Raw genomic sequence first — 24,062 nt, 5'->3', positions numbered from 1 at the left:
ATAAATGAACTGCAATCAAACTAATAATCTGTTATGGGGGGGGGAACCACTTTTTATTAAAATGCTTCTGGAAGCGGGCATTTGGAATTGCATAGTTTGTTCAAATGGCAGTGGTCCAACACAAGCGGCTTGGAGCAAAAGCACGAAATCCAGAGCCGGCCTGTGGATCAGGAAGCCCGGCTAGGACTCCTCATGCGGTCTTGAGGGGTTCACAGCCTTGCTCTGACTTCAGCTTCTCCATCTACAGAATGTGGCTGAAGGCTGGGGTAGAGCTGTTGTTCTTAACTCCACGTCCTGGGATTGCCAAGAGCAGGGTTCTGGCTCAGAATCCCCTTCCACCCCTTCCTCCTACCGGAGCCCTCTCCTTTACCTGCTTATCTGCTGACGATCCTAAGAGACTTCCTTTGGGCCAGCCCCTCCCCCCCCCAAGATAAACAGTGTTAGAAGACTGTGAAACTCCCTGTGCTAACAATGGAATCCCATTGGTGGGGGCGGCCCCAAATAATTTATGTAAAAAATTGCTTTATGAACTCAAAATGCCTTAGGTTCTATCTTTCGAAAGTGGACTTAGAACACTCAGAGCCATTGTTGAAGGTACTGGGTCCTGCTAGACCAGACTCCTGGTTTCTTCCTATGAGCCTGGGGCAGGCTAACTGCCCACTGGGTGCTTGATACTGCCAGTTGCAGGTTCCCTGGAGTCCTGGGTGATGGCCACTAGAGAGAATGATTTTGTTCTGCAGTTTTGATCATTAAACTTCAGGAGGCTGGATCTGAGGCTCTGTAGAGAGCGTCTGTAATTTAAGATGGGAAAATAAGGGGGCCCTGTCTCCTGGTGAAACAAAACACTGGAGGCTCCCTACTCTGGATGACCCAGAGCCCCCAATCCTCATTGAAAGCCAAAGCACATGAAATGGCCCTTCTGGGAATTTTACTTCTCACAGCCTGTCCCATAGGATTATTTAAGCCAGATTTGATTTGGGTAAACTGTGGGATTTATTGCCTGGGGCTTCTGGGAAGTCAGAGCACAACAGGAGGCCCAGGCTCAAGCCCCCACCTCAAGACCCGTAGCCGCTCTGCCCTTCCTGTCCACCAGGTGGTGCTAGGACCTCAGGGTGCGCCTCCTGTAGACCCCTCGCCGCCTACCCTTTCTAGAGCGGGACCATGCAGAGCTGTCCACTAGAGGCCACATCTGGCCTGGCTGTCGCTAGAGCAGGGAGGGGTGATGGCACCACGACGGACACCACAATTTCCTTCCACTTCAGGCTGACCCAAGGTCTCTGGGCTGTCTCAGTAGCTACTTCCCTTCAGGGTCAGGGAATGCGGTGGTTACCATGGAAACCAAGGCCTGGAGTGAGCAAGAGCAGCATTCCTGCCTGTCCTTCTGGCTCACACTGTGAACTGGGTTTGGTGCCAGAAAGGGGTCAGCTGCTCACCAGAGGGCAAGGGCTATCGTTCTGTTCGGGGGAAGGCCACTGGGAGAGGCCAGCCCCTGTCCTGCAGCCCCACCCAGCTGCTGAGTCTGGGATCCTCAGACTTAGGGGGGGCCCTCAGAAGATCTTGAAGCCCTTCAACAGAGTCAGGGTGGGTGCCTTGCGCTTGCTCTGGGCCCGGGATGACTTCACCGTGACCAGCTTGGCCTGGGCCACGGCAGGCATTTCCTTCAGACTGACGGTGGAAAGTGTGTTGAAGGTACAGCTGGCCAGACCATGCCGGGCGGTGAGTGGAGCCTGGTGGGGCAGGGCCCTCTCCTCGCAGATGAAGAGGGGCCGGGGCAGAGAACTCTTCTCCAGCTCCCGCCGTGCCTCCCGCACCGCCTCGTGGAAGACATGCTGCACGTGCTCAAAGTCCAGGCAGGCGGAGACCTCGAAAAACAGGCACCCGAACTTGCCCGCCAAGGCCGCGCCCTCGGCCTTGGTGACCTGCCTGGTGGGAAAGCAGGGAGAGGCAGGGTCAGGAGCCTGCGTCCAAGTTGGGTGGGCCAGGGCCTACGCTCGTCTCCCCACTCACTGGCTTGGTGACCTGGAGTCATCTTATCAGTACAATGGGATGAACATCTGCCTCTCAGTGTTGTTAAAAAGAATTAAGAAAGACCATTTGTACTGTGTGCCTACTATAGTACCCGGCGCAGGCCCAGTACTCAGTAAACAGTGGCTGATGTCTCCAAAGCCAGAATTCAGGAACAAAGCGTGGGCAAGGGAAAAGCTTACTGGCTAGACCCTGCTTGTGGCCAGAAGAAGGTGGTCATCTCCAGCCCTGCCTCTCTCTAGGTTAGGCCAGCATGGATTCTTGGTCAGGAAGTGAGCCACCCTCAGCCCTGGCCTGTTGGATCAGCTCTAGAGAAAGGCCTGGACTGAAGGGTGTGAGGTCACAGAGGCCTCAGGATGCCTGTGGTTGGCAGAGGTCTCAGGGCTCAGGCAGAGTTTTGCCAGTTTGTCCAGGGGAGGGGCAAGGGACAGTAAGGGTGAAAAGGGGAGAGGGGACGGCACCCATTGTCAGCTTTATCCTACATCCTCTTTCATGGCAGTGGGATCAAATATTTAACTGGAGGGATCCTAGCAGCTTCTGACCTGAACATCAAGGTGAAAGGAAAAAAGACTGGCTCTTGGGTAGGTCAGATGTCCAGAAGAAGGAAGGGGTGGGCCCTGCCAATTGCCCCACCCGCCATTCAGTGACATAACCCATGAGACAGTTGGTGTTGGTGGGAAGAGGTTAATTTGGTGAGACCAGGGGGGACTGTGAGTGGGCTAGCTGCCCAGGGGGAATATTAGACAGAGTGATTGTGACAAAAAAGTCCAAGGGCAAAGCATCTAGACTCCCCACCCAGGGCTGGTGTCCTGTCTATAAGCTCACTGCTTCCTGAGGAACCCTCTTTGAAGGAATACTTGGTATTATTTGCTTTTATGATGAACTTGAGTTTAAAGACTTCTCATTTGGGGGCTTGAATCTTGAATTTTCAGAAACCAGCACCCCATGCATGCAGACATGTATGTAGATGGGTGACACAGGCATGTAGCATTACCCTCCCTTATTTTGTTGCAGCCTGGTGACAATTTTATCAATGGTTCAGGAACCACTGTTCTAACCCACCTTCTCCCGTTTAGTTCCAAGGCTGTCATGGAAGACGACACGCTGATGCTCAGCTACAAGACTGACTGCCTATCAAATCCTGACCCACTCACTACCAGGCTGGATCGGAGAAGGAAATGAGCGTAAATGCCATGACTTTCCTTAGGGAATTGAAGCTGCTCCGTCTGAGCCCCATAATCTTTGTTACTTGTTCCCAAACCATTTTTACACAATCTTTTTGGCAAAGATTGGGATCAAAAGAATGGTCTGGTTTTTTCCCCTCATACTGAGGATAGATTTACCACAATCCAGTCTTCTGACCCCTTTTCCAGGCATTGTGGGCTCTGATTCCTCAAAACCCACCTTCTGGGGGCACCTGGCTGGCTCAATGGTTAAGCTTCTGCCTTTGGCTTGGGTTGTGACCCTGGAGTCCTGGGATCAAGTCCCACATTGGGCTCCCCACAGGGAGCCTGCCTCTCCCTCTGCCTATGTCTCTGCCTCTCTGTGTCTCTCGTGAATAAATAAAATCTTTTTTTAAAAAAACAACAAAAACAAAAACCAACTTTTGGTTTCAATATGATACAACTTCCTTCATTCCCTTATTCTCTGAGATGGAATTTGTCTTCGTCTGAGGGCTTGGTGGCCTTTAAAGGCTCCTACAGTGGCCCCTCTTCATGAGATGCTCCTCCCTTTCCCACTGCCCATCTGATTTGTTCTGCACCAAAGGTCCCCTCCTGGCTGATACTAGTCAACGGGCCATTGGGGCCTGGGGAAGCAGGAGTGACTGCCATGAACAGGGAGGGATAGATGGAAGATGGGTGGAAGGTGCTGTATTTTGAAGGTGGACTGGTCACACAGGATAAATGCCAGTGCTGGAGAAGGGCAGTGGGATTACTCATCAAGTGGAAGCATCGTGCTTTCAGGGGCCAAGCAAGCAACTCGAATGTATGCAGAGTGGAGGAAAGCCAGCAGGAGTGGTAAGGCCTGTGGTCAGCTGGAGAGAGCATGCCCCTCCTCAAAGCATTCCAATTCTGGGTCTTTTAAAACACTGTGCTCGCCAAGCAAAATGCTGCAGTGTCTGCTGATAATCTGTCCTCTGGCCTAGTCTGTGACCTCTGATTCAAGTCCAATCCATTCTAAGAGAAGCTGCCCTCAGCACAGCCAACTGGGAATGAGCGAGAGGCCATGCTTGGGTGAGGCGAAAGCTGGTTGGTCCTGAACAGACACCTGCTCAAGTTGCCAATCACAGCCTTCCTTCTCAGAACCAGAATTGGGCACCAAATAATAACCAGCCAGCTATGAGGAGTGAGGATGGAAGGTCCTATCAACGCAAGGAAGGGTGAGGCCAAGAGAGACCACAAAGCCCCATGAGGATGGAAGGAGTGGTTTCTCTTCTGACTTTTAGGCTCCAATCCCTGTGTGGGCCAGAAGCTCTTCCCTTTCTGCCCTTGCCCGTTTGGAAGCATGAGCACCCTGTACCCTTTAACCTAAATTTGAGGGGATTATTTCCTTATCAGCCCAATAATCCTCGATGATGACACATAGCCTTTCCAAATGAGGAAACTGAGCTCCAGGGATGAGGACAAACTGCACTCACCTGTACTGGGCCATGTCCAGCTTGTTGCCCAGCAGCAGGGCAGGGGAGCTGCGCTGTGTCTCCTTGGCATGCAAAGCAAGCAGCTCCAGGTAGCTGCTGCTGTCCTCGAAACTCTGGCGGCTATCCATGCTGTACACCACCAGGAAGGCGTGGGCCCAGTTCAGGTAGCGCTCACAGTTCCTGGGGGTGTCCTGGAGCAAAGGAGAGAAGGCTTGGTGCAGGGAAAGGCCATCCCCTGAGCTGCTCCATCCCACCACCCCACTCCCTGGGTCTTTGTATATTGTTCCCTAGCAGAGCCCTTTGCAAAGGGGCACTTGAGTGTGGATTTGGCTTGGTGTGAAAGGAGACATTGTCTCAGGAGCCTCACTCCCAGCACCCAGCCAGAGGCTTGGAGACCTTGGCCTCTGGGGCACAGAGCCAAGACTCTGGTATGGCTGCTACAGAGACCTGGCTGTCCCTGGGCACTGCTGGTTTGGGGTCAGGTTGATGGTGCCCTTTGGCTTCTGAGAATAATTGGTATCCAGTCCTCGTAGGGGTGGTGAGAACATCAGGGGAATGTGTATACTGGGGAGAGCTGGGCTGAGGAGGGGCCTCCGCATAAACGTGTGTGCCCTGTCTCCACGTGTGCATGAGCATCAAGCCCCAGAGCACAGGATCTCAGAGCTGACACCAGCAACCATCAGGTCTCCCCAGGCCCCATCCCATCCCTTCTTACTTGGCAAAAGTAAAGGTTCAGGCCCGGAGAGGTCAGCGCCTCATTCAGGGGCACATCATAAACTAGAGCTTAAAAAGTTTACAAATTCCCATCTGAGGCCTCCAGCCTGGGATCAGGACTTCTCGGGAGGCTGCACTGACTCTCAGCTCTCCAAGGGTAATGGGGTAATGTTACCGGGTCTGCAGTATCCATGACCCTCAGGTGGACAGGCTGGTGGTCCACTGTCTCCTCGGAGCTGTAGGTGTCCTCTGCAACAGATGGGCAGCCAGGTCAGAGGCCGGGCAGGCCACTCAGTGGTAGGCTGGGTCTGAGTCCCAGCCTCCCTGTGCTAGACCCTGGGGGTATCTATTCTGGGGCTGGATGAGTTGGGACAACTGGAAAGGCCTTAGCTCTCACCCAAATGGAGGACACGGACAGAACCTCCCACCAAGGAGATGCTGCTCGTCAGGGCTCAGAGCATAAGAGGTCATTCACAGAACATGCCACAGGGGATGGGACTGTATTCCAGGTCCACCCACCAAGTCTACAGGATAGAGTGTGTGGCCCACAGGCTTGGTTAGCAGCAGAGGCCTCTGCAGTTGCAATGCCAGCGCATCCCTCCCAAACTTCTCCACATTCTTCCCTCTGACCATAGTACCTGGCCCACAGGAAGCCCCCAAGGATAAAACTCCCGCTCCCAGTGGAAGAAAGGATGGGAAAAGAAAAATGCACAACATATGGCATGGTGTGTGTGTATGTGTGTGTGACTCCATTTCAGAACTCCCAAGAAGGTTTAGAAATAATCCTTATCAAAATAATAGCAAAGGAGTCTAGGGTAGTCGAGTATTTTAGGTTGGACATGTGGAATCACACCCAACTTCAGCTACCTGTTAGCTCTGTGACTTGGCCAAGTCGCTGCAGCTCTTCGAGGTTGTTTCCTAACTTTACAATGGGGACAACATGGGCGCCTGTGTGGTTCAGTTGGTTGAACCTCTGACTCATGATTTTAGCTCAGGTCATGATCTTGGGGTCCTGGGATCGAGTCCCACGGCGGGCTCCACTCTCAGCTTGGAGTCTGCTTCTCCCTCCCCCTCTGTTCCTCCCCCTGCTTGCTCTCTTTCAAATAAAATCTTTTTTAAAAAAGTAAAGTGGGGATAACATGATAACATTAGCTAAAAGTTTTCTAGATTTTACCCTGTACCAGGCACTGTGCTAAATGCTTGTCCCCGCACCCTCACAGGGCTGTGTGAGGACTGGATGAGCCTCTAGGCATGGGGCCTGGCCCACCCTAAGTGCGTGGTAAATGACAGTGGGGATTGTGGTGCTCCAAAGCTTACAGGGCAGGTTCACATTCCTAGGTGGTTTTTTTCTTTTTCTTTTTCTTTTGAAATAATTTTAGACTCATGTAGAAATTGCAAAATAGTACAGAGAGTTCCTGTGTGCCCTTCCCTCTGCTCCCCACAATGTTAACACCTTACATAACCATAGTACAGTGATCAAAAGCAGGAAATTGACTTTAGTACCACACTATGAACTAAACTACTGACCTTATTTGGATTTCATGAGTTTTTACCTTTTTTTGTTGTTCTCATGACTTCAAACCTGAGAAAGCAGCATGAGGCCAAGGCATGCAAAGAGGACCTCATTGTCACATTGGTAATCATTCTCTCTACCTCCAACCTTCCCCTATGCCACTGGCCCATGTGTATGAATATACTTGGCCATCATCTTTCCCTGGGTGCCTCTGTGCCCCAAGTAACCCCTAAGAAGACCTCTCTGGGCAGAACTAGGGCCCTCTCTGTCTTCCTCCACCCCCCAACCCTGGCTGAATTCACAACCACTTCTCTCTGAGAGCCACTGGCAGTCAAGCCAGGCCTGGACACATGCCAGGTCCACTAGCAGCCAGCAGGAATCACAGACAGCTCCCATCCCCAGCCTGTTTGGGGACTTGGATAAATAACTGCTCTTATTCAAAGACAAAAAAAAAAAAATCTAATGGAAAATATGCCCCAAGTGTTTAACTATATTTGGTGCAAGAAGAGCTGCCCCTAGATGCCTACATCTTGTTCAGATTTTTACTTTCCTGCCAAAGTTGTCTAATGCACCCCTCTTAGTTGCTCCATACCCCCACCCCTACCCCCAAACAGGCATTGTGTCCTTCCCAGTCCAAGGAAAAATATTAGTCCAACATTGGCCTCCTGTGGTTCCTCACAGCAAACAGCCTTTCAAGGTTACTGTTCTCTGCACTGTAGGGAGATGAAGCCCAGAGGAGGGAACTTGCCCACTGCCACGCAGCACCCCATCAGTGGAAGGAATCTGGCCTTGGATCTTCTAGGCTGGGCTCCTCCCGAGGGGACCAGCTGATCCTCAAGCTCTGTCTGGGCAGAGTATAGGGGAAGAGCAGAAGCTCCCAGTCCAGATGTGGCACATGCCTGGGCAAGCTGGGAGAAGCCTTGGAGATCATCTTATCCTGCTTCCTCTCCCTTGGCAAGTGAGGTGACTGGAGGTGGGGGGTCCTTTCCAAGTCACAGTCATGTCCTATCTTCTCATCTCCAAGTCCTGCTCTCTAAGGGCATTCTGGGGTACTTAACCACATGGGTTTCATAACTCCTAGTTCTCCCTAATATTCTGAGGACTTTTATTTTTAAGATTTTATTTATTCATGAAAGAGACATACACACAGAGGCAGAGACATAGGCTGAGGAGGAAGCAAGAAGCAGGCTTCCTGTGGGGAGCCTGATGCAGGACTTGATCTCAGGACCCTGGGATCACAACCTGAGCCAAAGGTAGATGCTCAACCACTGAGCTACCCAACTGCCCTTATTCTGAGGACTTTTATGCCAAGAGAAGATTCCTCTTTCTCAAACTATTTTCCCCTTGTTTATGCAGCAATAATTTTCTAAAGGTGCTAAAGGTGCTCTGATCAGAGTGTGTGTAGGATGATGCATCAGAAATGGTGCCCATGTTCTTTCCAGAGCAGGATGAGGGAAAAAGAGGTGAGAAGCTGTCATTCTGCCCTGGGCAAGCCAGGCAAGGAGCCCCCAGCTCCTCTGTGAGAGGATGCTCTCCTGGGGACCCCTACGTCTTCCCGGAGCGTTCAGCACAGGCACAGCCTTTCCATAAGCACTCCCTCAGCTCCTACCAGCTTTCCTGGCCACAACCCTTACTCAGAGCACAGGCTATGGGCCCCCTCTTCCAGATAGGGAAACTGAGGCTCAGAGAGCCCAGTGCCACACAGATCTCTGATTCCAGGCCCTCTAGAGCATAGGCTGCCTTTAGGGGAAAGCTGCTGGAGTGGTACCCATTTTCCTATGTGCCTGAGGTTCTCCAAGGCAATTCACTGAGCCCTCTCTGCCTCAATGTCTTTACCTGTAAAATGGGGATATTAGTTGGAACTCTTCTTTAAAGGCTAATCCCAAAACCCAAATTCAATCTCATGTTGAAGAGCATCTATATTGTGCCTAGTACCATACTCCATGCTGGAAATGGGAATGAGTAACACAGGTCTCCACGCTCAAGAAGCTCACTTTGGGTTCAAGGAAGACCTCTGAAAAGGAGTGGTTTCACATGTCCCAGTGGCTAACCTTCCCCCTTGGATGCTCAGACCACTCTCCGCAGAAAGAAAGGCTCTGGTCCCAGAGTCTCCACTATAGCTGTGGCCAACCACTGGACAGTGGCTGGAATTTTTAGATGGTGGAGAACTCCCAAGGAGCGCCACTGGCCTCCCAGAAGGCTGAAGGAGAGCGTCTGGTCATCTCTCCAGCTTCAGGTTCTTAGGCTGCGGTGACGGACCACTGTGGAGCTGCTGCCGGTGCCCCCCTGCCCCCCACTGGACAGTGTGATCTTACGTTCCACTCTCAGGTCAGAACTCCAAAATGACTCAATCAGGAAGCCCAAACCACTATACTAGGCTCTTCTGGCAAGACCCTTCAAGAAGGGTAAGGATTGGGGACAGGGAGCAGGACACTTGGAAGTAGGCTGCCAGAGCAAATACAGGATGACCAGTTAAATTTGAATTTCAGATAAACAGCTAATGTTTTTTAGTATCAGTATTCCCCATCCAGGCTAGGCAGCATCTGGCTTTTGAGGAACCATCCTTGGAAATAATAATTTTCCCTTTCCAGACAGCCCTGCTTGTATGCCTTGACTTCCTACTTCCTCCCTGTCTTCACTGCCCCACTCCACCTGATTTCATGTTCTGGCCTTGCCCCTCTCAACGGGAGCCTGGCCAGCACAATTACATCCTGTGTCCCACTCCTATGGGCAATGGGCTCTGCTAGTCAAATGGGGTCCCCTCAGACCTGCTGTGTGACCCTGGCCTGGAAGCCTCAGCTCCTTGGGCCTCTTCCTTCTTCTGAGGCACCAAGGGGTTGGGTCTGAGTGCAGGTGGTCCAACCAGGCTTTGAGAAACAAACCCCTTAGGGACTGGCAGTGAGCTGGCTGCCCTGTACTCTTGACTTAACCAGGGGACCTCCACCTCTTTCTCTGTTTGACACCCTGGGATTCTATTTAAGATCACCTGGAAAGAAGAGCTTCTGGTACTTAGGGAAAAAAATTCTAGAAATCAATAGACTAAATAGCCCTGAGGTCCCTTCCTGTTCCGACACTGGGATTCAATATTCCAACCTGAACTTAGGGCACCAATGGGCTCAGGGGCTCTTTCTTGCAGGTGTCACAGTACGTTCCATCTGAGACCTGTGGCAGAGGTTTCCAGTCCGTGCCCCATAGCCCTGGGTTTCTGGGAGGGCTCTCAGGGGTCCCACAAATGCTTTAAGTCTTATGAATGAGAAAAATAGTCCAAGACTGCACCCCTCATTTTCATAAGGCTAAGTGCATCCAGACAACACTATTTTTCTCAGTAAACAGTTTACAATAAACAAATGTTACAGATATAAACTTTAAGGAAAGAAGAAGGAGGGGTGCCTGGATGGCTCAGTTGGTTGGGCGTCTGACTCTTGATTTTTGGCTCTGGTCATGGTTTTGGAGTCCTGGGATCGAGACCCAAGTCAGGCTCTGCGCTCAGCGGGGAATCTGTTTCTCCCTCTGCTCTTTCCTCTTCCCATTCTCTCTTTCTCTCTCTCTAATAAATAAATAAAATCTTAAAAAAAAAAAAGAAAGAGGAAGGAAAAGTGAATATGCATTGAGTCTACTGTGGATCAGATACTAGGATAAATCTTTTTTTTTTTTTAGGATAAATCTTTTACGTGTGTTATTTCTTTAATCCTCTCAGTAATTTTCTGAGATAGGTATCTTTATGCCCATGTAACAGATGAGGAAACGGAAGCTCAGAGAAGTTAGGTTATTGTTTGAAGGTTGCACAGTCAGAAAGTGGCAGAGCTAGGGTTCAAACTGAGCTCTAATAACAGAGCATCCTTTCTTCCAATATGTCATGATATGGCTATAAAACAAGATGAGTTTTCTCATGTGATTCAGAATGGGCCAGAAGCCAGTACCACTAGAGAACTTCTCAAATGTTTTGTCCAGCTTTTCTGGAAAAGTACATTGAGTGATCATTTTGAAGAATAACATTTAATGGTTGTAGACATTCTGCTGTGTTTGATTTTTTTTTTTTTCAAGTCTCACCATACCTCATATTCTAGGGCAAATCAGCCTGTCTCGGTTCTCTTAATTAACCCAACCCCCAAGTTGTCAGGGGTAGGCTGTGGAAGGATATATTTCTGGCACTTAAACCATTTTGTCCCATGGGCTGACTCATCCTAGTGGCTCCTCCCCTCTGCCCTCAGATAATGGATCCTGGCCAGGCCTGGTGAGCCCACCACAGTGTAGGCATGTGCTCCGGGGGATTCAAGGGGGACACAGTAGGAGGAATGAGGAGGAGTGGTTCCTTACCCAAGTTGGGGTCATATTCGCTGATAAACCTCCTGGTCAGAAACTTCACGGTGAGAGCTGCAGGAAGCAGAAAGAAGTGGCTGAGTTTTCCGCTGCTGTGTCTGGCTGCTGGCCCCTGGAGGTTGCCTCTCTCATTTTAGGGAGGCCCCATCTAGCCTCTGTGACTCCTGGCTGACACTAAGCTCAGCTCTCTGGGGGGATGAGTCTGGGAGCTGAGAAGTTGGTTTGAGAAGCTCAGCAGAAACCAGAAATATGGGGAACCCTATTTCCTCCAGTTGCATCCTGGATTTTTTTTTTTTTTAATGGCAAGAAAAGCTGTGAGAGGCAAGCCTAGGCGGGGTGTTTATAAAGACTCGAACTAAGGGGTCCAGGACCTACACAACCAGTTACCTTAGGGACAGTCTGGTGAAGCTCAAACTGGAAGGGAGACATCCCCCTGGTCAAGTTGTGAAAATTCTGAAATGTGGGGCACATCTATTCTGGTTTTGGCTATAAGCCAAAGAGTAAGAGCTGAGTTGACTAGTCTGTGATCCCCGGGAGGAGCATGAACACTCACATCCCAAGTAAACACACTCCAGTCCTTCATCCCCTTCATCTCAAGTCTTGGCTCCAGGCTTGGGCCTCCACACTCATCATGGGTGTCCCAAAGAATGTAAAACCTAAAATGAAGTTCTCCCTGGTGGAATTCATTAATAGGATTCTGATTCTGTTCAGAATTTAGCCACATAAAGCCTAGGGCCAACCAGCTGTCATGCTGGACTCTTTAAAAGTAATGTGATATTTTAAAGAAAACCCTTAAAATTCTTTCCCAGGATTCCTAACAGTGTCATTCTGCAAACTAATACCCAGGGAATACATACTTTAAAATTTAAATTCCTTCATTCATGTAGTCACTGGCTAAACTGTACCAGTGACAGAGCTACAGACACAATTTGACTTTCAAAGAGAAGAGGGCAAATCTTTTCTGTAGCAAAATCTTTTCTGTAGGAAAACATGATTCTGAGTCCCCTCTCTGAGTCAGGGGGCTGGTCTCACAAGTGGAGAGCAGGATCCCATCAAGTCTCAAAGAATACTGCTAACAGCCCCTGTTGGCAGTCCACTAATGGCTGTGACTGTAAAAGAGCCGGTGAGGAGCCCCCCTCTGCCCTCCTACCTTCAGCTGCCTGGGACTGTGAGTGGCGGTGGGAGGGGGGGTATAGACCCTTTTTCTGGGTCTCTGCCTAAGGTGACACCTTCTCCCCTACCCACCTGGGCTCCACCTGGATGAGAGCTGCTAGGAATGGTTAAGGCAGTTTGTTGTTGGCAAGAATGATGTCAGTGGCAACCCAAGATGTTGATTCACCAAGAATAAGTCCCAGGCACCCGGGACCATAGTCCAATGTGTTTCAAGAAAGTCAAGAGAGGGGTCTGACTTGAAACAAATACATATGATAGGAATGTACACTTTGTTCCATTCCAGGGAATTGGGGTGAGCCCCTTCCTGGAAAATCCCAATAGCCAGTGACCTCTACCACATGCCTTCATCCCCGGCCTACAAGCTCATAGGGGCCTGGGCTTCCGATCAGCACCTAACAGGTCCCTTTGGTGCCAGGCACCAGTGCTGACTGGGGCCCCCAGGAGAGGAGATGCAAGGTGGTCAACAGCAAGGAAGAGACCAGTAGGGGACAGGGAGACACAGAGAGACACAGGGGGAGGGGAGAGACCAGCAGAGGACCAGGAGACACAGAGAGACACAGGGGTAGGGGAGAGACCAGCAGAGGATGGGGAGACACAGAGACACATAAGGGGTGGTGAGAGACCAGCAGGGGACCAGGAGACACAGAGAGACATAAGGGGTGGGGAGAGACCATCAGAGGACGGGGAGACAGAGAGACACAGGGGGAGGGGAGAGACCAGCAGGGGACCAGGAGACACAGAGACACATAAGGGGTGGGGAGAGACCAGCAGGGGACCGGGAGACACAGAGACAGGCAGAGGGGGGAGGCAGCTAGTGTCACAGACACAGGGAAGGACGGGCCAGGAACCCAAGATGGACGAGAGGCCGGGGAGGTGAGGGCGAAGCAGAGAGAGCCAAGCAAGAGAGAAACTGAGGCAAGGAGCCTCCGGCGTGGAGCCGGCCCACGGGCGCAGGAAGCCCCGCAGCCACGCGGGGGGCCTGCCTCCGGCCGGTCCGGCGCGCACCCCGCGCGTCTCTGGGCCGCGCAACTCACCGGACTTGCCGGCCCCGCGGCGCCCCAGGATGGCCAGGTTGACCTCGAGCGGCGCGCTCTGCGGCCCGCTGCCCGCGCGCGGTTTCCCGAACACCGAGGACATGGCGACGCTGCTGGGGGACGCGGGTCCCCGGTCCGAGGGCCCCGCGCAGCGCGCCCGCCCGTCGGGGCCCGGAGGGCGAGAGGCGGCTCGGGCCGTCGGAGTCCCGCCCGGGCCCGCGTCGAGCGCCAGGCGGGCTGCGTCCCGGGCGGCGGAGCCCGGCGGGAGGAGGGGCCGGGGGGCGGGGCCGCCCGAGCAGCCGCGCTCCTTGTAAGGGCTGCGGGAGCCCCCGCGGGACGCCTCGGCCGCTCCCCACGCGGGGAGGCAGCTCCGCGCTGGCCCCGCCCCGGGCGCCCGGACCCCGCAGGGAAGGACGCGGGTGGGGGGCGGGAGAGAGGCAGCCCCGGGGTAGAGGCTGGAGCGGAAGGAGGTCTCTTCCCACCTGCACGAAAATCCACTCCTTCCTTTGTTCTACCCCGCAGCCCCCGCCTCCTCCTCCGGGAAGCCTGCTGGGTTCAACTCCGGGCCTTTCTCCAGGTCACCGCCGCAGCCAGCTCAGCTTGGCACACAACTGGGCCCTTCACTATGGGAACTCGCAGGCATCACTGCAGTGCCCAAGCAGAGCCCTGCGCAGGGGAGGGGGAGACCTCCTTACCAGCATTGCATGGTCAGTATGGGTTCGGCTTTAAGAAACCACCCACCCCGGATTACTGTTTTCTCCCTAATGGGAGCTAATGACTTGCAGGTGTTTGTGGTCTAGTGTATAAATGGAGCGTTTTCTTTATTCTAAAACCTGGCACTGTCTTGCCTACAATGATTCTAAGGATTGGTGGATGAACCTGGTAGGGGTCACCTGTCATTTCTTTTGGGACCCGGGGTTAATCTGGTCATGATGGATACAGAGCAAAGGGCTCACATGGGAAATCTGGACGCTTAGGATCTAGTGCCAGCTCTTTCACAAAGTGACCTTGGGCAAGTAACCTGACTTCTTTGAGCATTGGTGCCCCCATCTATAGAACTAGAGGAAGGAGAAAATAAATCCCAAATCCCATGATGTGATTCAGGTCTAACAGAGAGTGACAGCATAAGGTTTAGTACTTTCTAGAACCCGTGGAGCCTCTCTTTTGAAATACTCCAGGCTAGAGTGGAGAAGGGCATGGGAGTGTCAGAGACCCCTCACTGCAGCCCTTCTCCCTCCAACCTCCATAACTCCCCTCCTTGCCCCTGTTAATCTACCCACCCACATGAAAAAGAAACCATGGAAAGCCAGATCAGTAGGCAGAGTCTGGGGTCAGAACCTGATGGTAATAACTTCTCAACCAGAAAGGAAAATTATTTTCCAGGGTAGGACATGAATACTGACTCAGCCTAATTGTATTTGTAGGAGATAATGGTAAACCAGCTGTGTTATTAGGACTAATGCCCAAGGGTTTTCCTTTGAGTTGTAGGTGGAGAAAATTGGGAGCCAAGTTTTTAGCCACCTCCCTGGACTGGCCCCAGTCTTGTGAGGACAGGCTGGTTCTGAATGGGGCTTATGGGGAGAGAACCAATTTCATCAGAGAACTGCTGCAGAGAGGGGTAAGCTGTGGACCCCTGTAGACCCAACTAGGTGTAAACTTGGGCTCTGTTATGGCCCTGCTTGTGTAAGCCTTAAAACTTTAAAACTGACCAATAGGTAGGCATTGCAAGGAGGCGGGTTCTACCTTCATGTGAACCATCTGAGGTGTCCCTAGTTAGAAGGGACTGTCTTTAGAGGAAGTGAGCCTCCCAACCCTCAAGGCAATCAAGGGGGTGACCACTTCAAGGAGGTGTTGTAAGGAGACTCCCTCATGACTTGCAGGATGAGATGGGATGACCCTTAACTCTCATCTAGGTTAGAGATTATTTGAACTAGTTGTCAGCTGGTTACTCAGGTCCTCAGCCTTGATTGCTAATTGCCCAAAGCCTACCTGTCCTATGAGGCCTGGGAAGCCTGGGAGGAAAATAGTGCCAACCTCACAACTGCACCCAGTCCCTTTCCCCATCCTCAGTCTCCTTGTCTGGGCTGCTTGTCCACCCAGAAGCACCCACTGTGGACCAGGCCTTTGGAATCAGCCACTTTCTCTCAAACCACAGAATAAGCTACTTTGCTCTTCTGGGCCTCAGTTCCTCATCTTTAAAACGGATAGTATTAAGGGTTAGATGAAATGACATGAAAGTGTCCCACCCAGAGGTTGGAACAAAACATCGTTTCTTTGTTTGCCCACTCCCCCTGGGCACGAATAGCATACATTTCTCACCTGTCTACCAAGAAGCCACAATTGTTTAGCAGCCAGAAGTTTGGACACTCAGGGTCAAGGGAGAGGTTTTTCTGTAAGGGCAAGTAGCGCAATCCTCCTTATCCCCTACCCCCAATCTTCAAGGGTCTTATATGGGGCCCTCAAAGTGAAGAGGATGTGGCACCTGGTCCCGCAGTGAACTTGCAGTAGGTGTTCAATAGACATCTCTGAAGTGACATAAGTGGTGCAGGTATAGGTCTAAACAGGTAGGTCCTCTGAAGATTTCCAGATGCCAGGTTCTACTCTTGCCACCAACACCCCCAGGACCCACTCCACACAAAGCTAAGCTATTGGGACCCCTTTGTAATGATGTCTGCATTCCCTGGAGGCACAATATGACAAATATTTCTGTGGCTGTTCAATGATAAATTCAGGTGTCAAAGCTAAACAGAACCTTAGAAGTCAGATCAAAGTTCCACTTTACAGATGAAGAACTAAGGCCTGGAGAGGTTGGGTAGCTTTTGCGAGTTAGCGGTAGTACCAGCATTAGAGCCCAGCGGGAATCTTGACTCCTAGTCCAGTGCTCTTCCTCAGGCCCGGGCAAGCTCCTCACTACCCTGTGTAGTGCCATGGGTGGCAAGGCCAGGGGTCCGCCCTCAGGCTCGGGGCATCTCAGGGCTATGTGTCTTTTATTAGACTCTTTTGGGACACAAGGGTTGTGTCTCTTCCATCACATTAGGAACTCTCACTTAGGTTAGGGCCCAGGAGTCCACTTAACAGACCCCTTACTGTATGCCAATCACTGTGGATGGAAAGATGAACAAAGCTCGGCGTGAGCTCTAGAAAGGCTCAGATTCTGACACAGACACAGCTCCCCTTTCCTTGCCCCCACCCTGAACCTCACACAGTATGGCGGTGCAAAGTGGAGGGAGGTTGGTGTGAGGTCGGACAGAGCCTGGGAACTCCGTGGGCTGCCACAGCCAGGATAGTCCCTCGTCCTCTCCAAGTCCCAGAGGGAACACTCACTGTCTGGGTAGAGGAAACTCTCACCAGCTGCAGACGACACCCCACTGGGGCCTTGGGAGCAAGGCCAAAGGGCTTGTCCTCAGCCCAGTCTTAGAACCATGAACCTCAACCTTGGGTGACCCCTGCCCCAATGCCTAGCTACTGAGGGTTGGAGCTGAGTGTGTGCACAGCATCCCAACCCACTGAAGCCAGGGCTGGACTTGTGAAAAACTGACACTGGGAGCCAGCTTCGGCCAGAATTGCTCTCCTTCCACTCCTCTCAGGAGAGGGCTGGGCAGAGGTTCAATCTGTTGTGTCTGCCCGTCACCAGGTGCCTGGGACAGACCATCTGAGAGGCAACTGTGTCCCCTTGAGGGTCAGCCCTTCACCCTTCCCCAACCCTGTTCCTTAGCCAGGGCCTGGCAGGAGGCAGCTTTTTCCCTGCCCTAAGAAAAAGGCTAGTACTGGGCTGAGGCCTGGGCAGCAGACGGGGTTCCATCTAGTTCCACATCTTTGTGCATAACAAGGAAAAGCCCATGCCATCTGTGGGCCTCCCTTTCATCATCTATGAAATGGGAACAGTCAGACACCTTCTCTCCTACCCCTGGGGCCACCAGCAAGGACAGAATCAGGACTGGGCACCACAGGGTCCACTTTCCTCCAAGAGGGGGACAGTCATGCTTTCAGCCAGTATCTGGCCTCAGGAAAGGAGAGGCTGGCAGAGGGCCTGGGAGAGTATTTGTGAGGACTCCTGCCCACTCTCCCTATCCCCTCCTACTCTTCCTGTCTAGTCCCTGGGGCAGAGTGTCCCGGATATTTCTGGCTGCCTCCTCCAGGCCTTTGGCTTCCCAGGCTCACACAAGTGGTCCCCATATCCCAGACCTGCTTTGATGGAGTGAACTGGGTGGGAGTTCCTGGCAGAAGAGGCACATTTGTGTTGGGTCTGCAGAGTCATACGTGAGAATCTGTGCATATGTGTGCGTCCTAGGAGTGATAGAAGTTCCCCTGCCCCCTCCCAACTGTGGCTGTGTCATTGTAAGCCACTCTACCCTCTTGGAGAAAGCCTATAGTTGAACCTGTCCTGAATGGCAGATACCAGCCTGTCCAGGTCTGGGCCTCGGTTTCCCCACCTGTAGCATAAGGTCCCCGGAGAAAATAATCACTAAGCTCTCGTCCACCTGATATTTTCAACCCCACAGTCTTAGCTGGTCACCCAGGAAAGTTCTTTGCAGTGGGGAAAATGCCCTGGGATGGGCAGCAGGAGGCCTGGGGTTGTCTGCCCCAAGCTACATGACACTGGGCAATTCCCCTTTTGGTCCTTCACTGTCAATGAAGGTGTCAAACCCTATGAGCCTAAAATTCCTTCCAACTGTGAACTCCTGGCAAGAGGTGAATACCAAGGATTTGTAGCACAGGCAGGAAGCAGGGCACAGTGGTTAGGGGCACATGCTCTATAGTCAGACTGGCTGCAAGCCAGTCCTAGCTCTGCCACTCTCTGGCCATGTGACCTTGGGCATATGACCAAACTCTTGGTGCCTTCCGTAGTCTCTTCATCCATGAAATAGAAACTCATACTATTTTTTTTATTTTTATTTATTTATGATAGTCAGAGAGAGAGAGGCAGAGACATAGGCAGAGGGAGAAGCAGGCTCCATGCACCGGGAGCCCGACGTGGGATTCAATCCCGGGTCTCCAGGATCGCGCCCTGGGCCAAAGGCAGGCGCTAAACAGCTGCGCCACCCAGGGATCCCCGAAACTCATACTATTTTTTAAAGCAATACATGGGTAACTATTAAATGAAGGAAAATGACAGTGTCTACTCATAGGATTATTGCAAGGATTACAGGAGTCAAAGTGTCCACAAAAGTGCCTGACACACAGTGCACGTTGTTAACTATTATTATTTCAGGAGGCCCTTCCCCTTCCCATCTATAGATACATGATCCCCTCAGCAGCCCTACTTACTTTTCCCCAAAGCCCAGAGCTACACAGCAATGGATGGACGGGTGAAGCGTAGACATCAGCTTTCCACTCCAAAAACCAACTGAAGGAGTACTTCCACATTCAGAGGTTTATTGGATGTTCACCTGCTATGCTCCCATTTTTAGAGAGAAGGAAACCAAGGCTGAAAGGGAGATTGAATTAGCTCAGCGTCAGGGGCAGAGGTTCAGATAAACTAGAACCTGCTCCATGGGGCCCCAGGCTGGTTCGGTTGGTTAGGTGCAGACTCTTGATTTCAGCTCCTACAGGTCATGATATCAGGGTTATGAGATTGTCCCCCACTGGGCTCCAACCTCAGCACCAGTCTGCTTGAGCTGCCACTCCCCGCTGCGCTTGCTCGCTAGCTCGTGCTCTCTCTCTCCGAAGTAAATTAAATCTTTAGAACCTGTTCCAGTCCCCAGACTGGTCCATTCCATCTTGCTCTACCTCTGCCTCTCCCTCCAGTGCCCAAGTACCACCCCCTCAGCCCCAACCAATGAGGTGGACTGCGTATGAATATTGTCCTTGCTTCTTCCCAGCTGAATGACCTTGGACAAGTCATGTAAATTCTCGGGAGCCTCATTTCAAACACTTTATGGCCATCGGCCCAATACCATGAGATAGGTGCCTATCGCCGGTCACATTCTGAGAGCCCAGGTTACCAGGTCAGAGTTAGAGTACTCGGACAAGAGCACACAGCTGCTTTAGTGCAGGCTAAACGGCGGCGGTGGTGGTGGTGGTGGTGGGGTGTCTTTGTAGGCAGCCCTCACAGTGCCCGCACGCGGCAGGGTCGCTGCTGTCACTATTGCCCATAAGGAAGCGAGTGCCCCTGCAGGTCTCCCGATGCCCACGGGCTCAGGGCCATGCAGCCTGCCGGCCACCGCATCACATGAGCCGCACTATCTTTAGACAGGGAGATATTTATAGCCGTCGGGAAGTTTCTTCCGCCCCGGGGGAGCCCCAGAGTCGGTGGCCGCGGAATCCAGGCCTGCCGGCGCCCCCCCCCCGCACCCCACCTCCGGCTCGCCATGCCAAGGGCCCCGGAGGCCCCGCCGGTGCAGGTGTGGGTGGGCGGCCAGCTGTTCCAGGCCGACCGGGCGCTGCTGGTGGAGCACTGCGGCTTCTTCCGCGGCCTCTTCCGCTCGGGCATGCGGGAGACGCGCGCCGCCGAGCTGCGCCTGGGCGCGCTGAGCGCCGGCGGCTTCCGCACCACGCTGCAGGTGCTGCGCGGCGAGCGGCCCGCGCTGGCGGCCGCCGACGAGCTGCTGCAGGCCGTGGAGTGCGCCGCCTTCCTGCAGGCGCCGGCGCTGGCGCGCTTCCTGGAGCACAGCCTCACGTCGGACAACTGCGCGCTGCTGTGCGACGCGGCCGCCGCCTTCGGCCTGCACGACGTGTTCCGCAGCGCCGCGCTCTTCATCCGCGACGGCGCGCGCGAGCTGGCGGCCGAGCTGGCGCTGCCCGAGGCCCGCGCCTACGTGGCGGCGCTGCGGCCCAGCAGCTACGTGGCGGTGAGCACGCACACGCCGGCGCCCGGCTTCCTGGAGGACGCGTCGCGCACGCTGTGCTACCTGGACGAGGAGGAGGACGCGTGGCGCACGCTGGCCGCGCTGCCCCTGGAGGCGAGCACGCTGCTGGCGGGCGTGGCCACGCTGGGCAACAAGCTGTACATCGTGGGCGGCGTGCGCGGCGCCAGCAAGGAGGTGGTGGAGCTGGGCTTCTGCTACGACCCCGACGGCGGCACGTGGCGCCGGTTCCCCAGCCCGCACCAGCCGCGCTACGACACGGCGCTGGCGGGCTTCGACGGCCGCCTCTATGCCATCGGCGGCGAGTTCCAGAGGACGCCCGTGAGCTCTGTGGAGCGCTACGACCCGGCCGCCGGCCGCTGGAGCTTCGCGGCGGACCTGCCGCAGCCGGCGGCGGGCGTCCCATGCGCCCAGGCGCGCGGCCGCCTCTTCGTGTGCCTGTGGCGGCCGGCGGACACCACGGCCGTGCTGGAGTACGCCGCGCGGGCCGACGCCTGGCTGCCGGTGGCCGAGCTGCGGCGCCCGCAGAGCTACGGCCACTGCATGGTGGCCCACCGCGACAGCCTCTACGTGGTGCGCAACGGACCTTCCGACGACTTCCTGCACTGCGCCATCGACTGCCTCAACCTGGCCACCGGCCAGTGGACGGCGCTGCCCGGCCAGTTCGTTAACAGCAAGGGGGCGCTCTTCACGGCAGTGGTGCGCGGCGACACCGTCTACACGGTCAACCGCATGTTTACTCTGCTCTATACCATTGAGGGGGGCACCTGGAGGCTGCTCAGGGAGAAGGCCGGCTTCCCGCGGCCGGGCTCCTTGCAGACCTGCCTCCTTAGGCTGCCCCCTGGCGCCGCGGGGCCTGCGGCCTCAACGACACCCGAACTGTGACCCCGGCTGCCCTTTAGGAGGGGATAACCCGGAGTCTTCCATGAGCCACGGCTGAGTCCGTAAGGCAGGCCCTTCGGAGCTGCTCGGAACTTCTGTCCCCCTGGTGGAGACCTGCAGGTCTTGGGCCTTGTGCTAGGAAGGTGTTGGGACATGTGATAGGAACGTATGTCAAGAAATTCAGAGAGTAACGAGGACACCGGGGTCTGCACCCTCAAATTACGTGGGCTCTGCTGAGAGATGGTGGGTCACAATGCCGGCGAATGGGCCGCGGGAGTGGGATTTCACTAACCCAGGCTTGTGTGTGAGTGGGCCAATAATTGAGCATGGCTAGGAGTGAGATAAGCGATGTTAATCAAACTGCCAGTCAGTTGGCAAGAATTAGGCACCTATTGTGTGCCAGGTACAGTGCAAGGCCTAATGTAAGTGTAGGCGCCAGAGAGGTCCACGAAGCCTAGAGTCTGGCCCAAGACCAGCAAAGGTTGATACACACTTAGTCTTGATCCGCTGAGGGCTAAGGGCAACACGCAAAACGAAAAACTCACAGTGGAATAAAAGTATGGAAGAAATCAGGGCAAAGGGAACATAGGGAAGAGGAAAAATATTTAAGTCCAGGAAGGAAGAGAGTTTCCCAAGTGCGTGAAGAAGACAGGTGGGGTAATTAGCTGCTACAGGAAGGTTCAGAGGGAAGAGGAGGGGGGAAGGCTGGAACAGATGGGAAGAGGCTCGGTGAGCCCAGCCTTTGAGGCGGAACAGCTGTGGACGGAGGCATTTGGGGAGCGGGCGAAGCTGGCAGGGCTTGCAGGGACCGTAACAGCTGAACCTGTGAGAGAGAGAGGGCTCCCCACACCCCCTCACAGGATGCTGGCGGCGGTAAAGAACTCAGTTGCAAGCCCCTCGCCCACTCCCGTTTTTGCCGTCACCCTGTGGGCAGTGGATTATTAACTTCCGTGACTTTAGGTCACTTGCGTGGGAGCCCACTCCTGGCCAGGTGTCACTGCCTCCTCTTCCTCAGTGGCGTCCCTCCTCCGCGTTCTGCGGGTTAATTCCCTCTTCCAAGCCTCTGCTCCTGCCATTCTAGGGGCCTGGAATGCTTTTCCTCCCTGCCGCCCCCACTCTGTTGTCTCTGTACCCACCTCCTCTGTGCAGGGTTGGCTCTTGCTGACCTTGGCTGCCTGCATTGCTCATTGGACCCCTGACTGGCATCATTCTGTGTCTGCGTGAAACCACACAAATGTGCATATAGCAGGGGCCGAGATCCTGTTGTGCTGTCAACTGACCTGGGTGCTTCCCCACCTAGAGAATCAAATCTTGAGGTCCTGATAGAACCCAGGCTGTAAGGGCTAGACCACTTAGGAACCTGGTGTTGGATGAGGACCCTCGTCCCTCCTTTAGTGTGTTCCTGGCCTGATTTCTGGTCACCTGCATACCCCAGTCCTTCAACTTCTCCATGACGTGTGTCCCCAATTGTTTCCATCCTCCAAGACCTGAGGCCCATGGGAAGTCCTAGCCTCATTAGAAGTATAGTATGCAGCATCAGCATGGAGCATAGTGTCGGGTGTGCCCCTCGTTGCCTTTTGCCCTGACCTATGTCCCAAGCCTTGGGGACTGCTGCCCCCAGAAGCCCAGGACCTGGTAGCACTGGAGAAGCCTAAATCACAGCAATAAATCCTGACTTTTGCATCCTGTGAATAATGTGCATAGTACTTTCACATCCGTCTTCCCGCTCCAGCCCTCAGTCCTGGGAGTTAGGTACCTTCGCTTCATGGCAGACAGATGAGGTATGTGAGGCCCAGAGGCTGAGCAATTTGCCCAAAGCCTCTGTCCCCGTGCCAGGGCATAACAGAGCCCCTCGCTTTTTGATTCTGTCAAAGTATAATTTTTGTCACATATCAAAGGTGTATTTAATTCATCAATAAAGGAAACAATGGTAAAGCTGGTTCAGAGGAATATTTGAGAGACGAGATTTATGTCTTTGGTTGGAAAAGACCTACTGAAATTAGTTTGCTAAGATAAGAGGTAAAGCTTACAGGACCTTACAAACCATAACCTGTGTTTCTGTACCGGAGTAAAATCCTTTGGATCTTCACATACACGCACCAGCCTATATATACATGCAGCGACAAGTTAGCAGGTAGCTTCACAAAGTCGGCACTCTAGTCAATAGTGAATTCTAAAACAGAGGCATTTCGTTTTTCCTGAGAGAATTAAATAACTCTTGGCTGTTCAACCCTGCCCCACAGCAACATTGAAACGACAAGCAGTCCTTTCACCTATTTCCAAGTTATGGATAATTTTTCTGAACAGTTCAGAGCACTCTCTTCCTTGTTCACTCCTAATGGTGAACCCTGAGATTTGCAATCTTGAGATCCATCTGCTCATCTGTTCTCTCAACCTACAGAGCCTGTGGATGTCACCTTTTGCAGCTGGCTGTGTGGACCTGCCCAGACAGGGCCTACTGGCTCCTGCGGTGGTAATATTATTCCTTGGTCCAGAGCAGCCTTTTCTGAGATGTCTTTTGTGCATAACAATGACACTGTTCACAGTGAGCTTTCCCACAGTTGACTTATTTAAGCTAAGAATTTTAAGTGGTTTTGCAGCTTGGCAAAACCTCTGCTCTTAAAGATTAAAAAACCCAAACACCGAAAGGTCACGTGATTGGAAGAGGCATGACAAGGAAGTAGCAGAGCCCCAGCCTTGAACCCAGGGCCACATGCTTGTTTTCCGTGGTTGCCTCCCTGCTTCGCTGACATTCTGAGATGGACCAGGTGTTTCTGCCAGTCTCCTTAACACTCCCTTCCCTGTCACCCTTCCCCCTGCACCACCTTTTCTTAGTGTTGACCTGTTCCCCTAAACCCAGCCCTTTCCACTCCCCCTGTGATAGGAAAATTAACTGTCCTGGGTTCCCTTGCCTGAGGATCTAGCTGAGATTCTAATGGCCTGCTCCTTGAGGGTGC

At 53.3% G+C, this 24,062-nt stretch overlaps 2 protein-coding genes across 2 annotated transcripts; one reads left to right on the top strand and one right to left on the bottom strand.

The window, feature by feature from the left end:
• Positions 1-33: 33 nt before the first annotated feature.
• Positions 34-13,665, bottom strand: RASL12 (RAS like family 12). Its single transcript, XM_055320050.1, has 5 exons — positions 13,418-13,665; positions 11,208-11,264; positions 5,553-5,626; positions 4,664-4,854; positions 34-1,923 (listed from the first exon to the last, which is right to left on the bottom strand). Exons 1-5 carry the CDS (start codon positions 13,518-13,520, stop codon positions 1,548-1,550), a joined length of 801 nt encoding a protein of 266 aa, XP_055176025.1. The 5' UTR covers positions 13,521-13,665; the 3' UTR covers positions 34-1,547.
• Positions 13,666-19,728: 6,063 nt separating this feature from the next.
• KBTBD13 (kelch repeat and BTB domain containing 13) lies at positions 19,729-22,865 on the top strand. The gene has a single exon (XM_055320044.1). The coding sequence runs from the start codon at positions 19,729-19,731 to the stop codon at positions 21,106-21,108; it is 1,380 nt and encodes a 459-aa protein (XP_055176019.1). The 3' UTR covers positions 21,109-22,865.
• The last annotated feature ends 1,197 nt before the right edge of the window (positions 22,866-24,062 follow it).

This window comes from Nyctereutes procyonoides, unplaced genomic scaffold (assembly GCF_905146905.1).
Source record: "Nyctereutes procyonoides isolate TBG_1078 unplaced genomic scaffold, NYPRO_anot_genome, whole genome shotgun sequence".
Lineage (NCBI taxonomy): Eukaryota > Metazoa > Chordata > Mammalia > Carnivora > Canidae > Nyctereutes > Nyctereutes procyonoides.
The sequence above is the reverse complement of the archived record's forward strand: the minus strand, read 5'-3'. Positions and strand labels throughout refer to the sequence as shown.

What these genes read in the sequence shown, in the direction of transcription:
- KBTBD13 (XM_055320044.1), top strand. Translation starts at nt 19,729, where the DNA reads ATGCCAAGGGCCCCGGAGGCCCCGCCGGTGCAGGTGTGGGTGGGCGGC.
- RASL12 (XM_055320050.1), bottom strand. Translation starts at nt 13,520, where the DNA reads ATGTCCTCGGTGTTCGGGAAACCGCGCGCGGGCAGCGGGCCGCAGAGC. An exon ending in CCGCGGGGCCGGCAAGTCCG is followed by an intron (nt 11,265 to 13,417) that starts GTGAGTTGCGCG and finishes TGCTTCCTGCAG; the next exon opens with CTCTCACCGTGAAGTTTCTG. An exon ending in TCATGGATACTGCAGACCCG is followed by an intron (nt 4,855 to 5,552) that starts GTAACATTACCC and finishes CCTTTGCTCCAG; the next exon opens with GACACCCCCAGGAACTGTGA.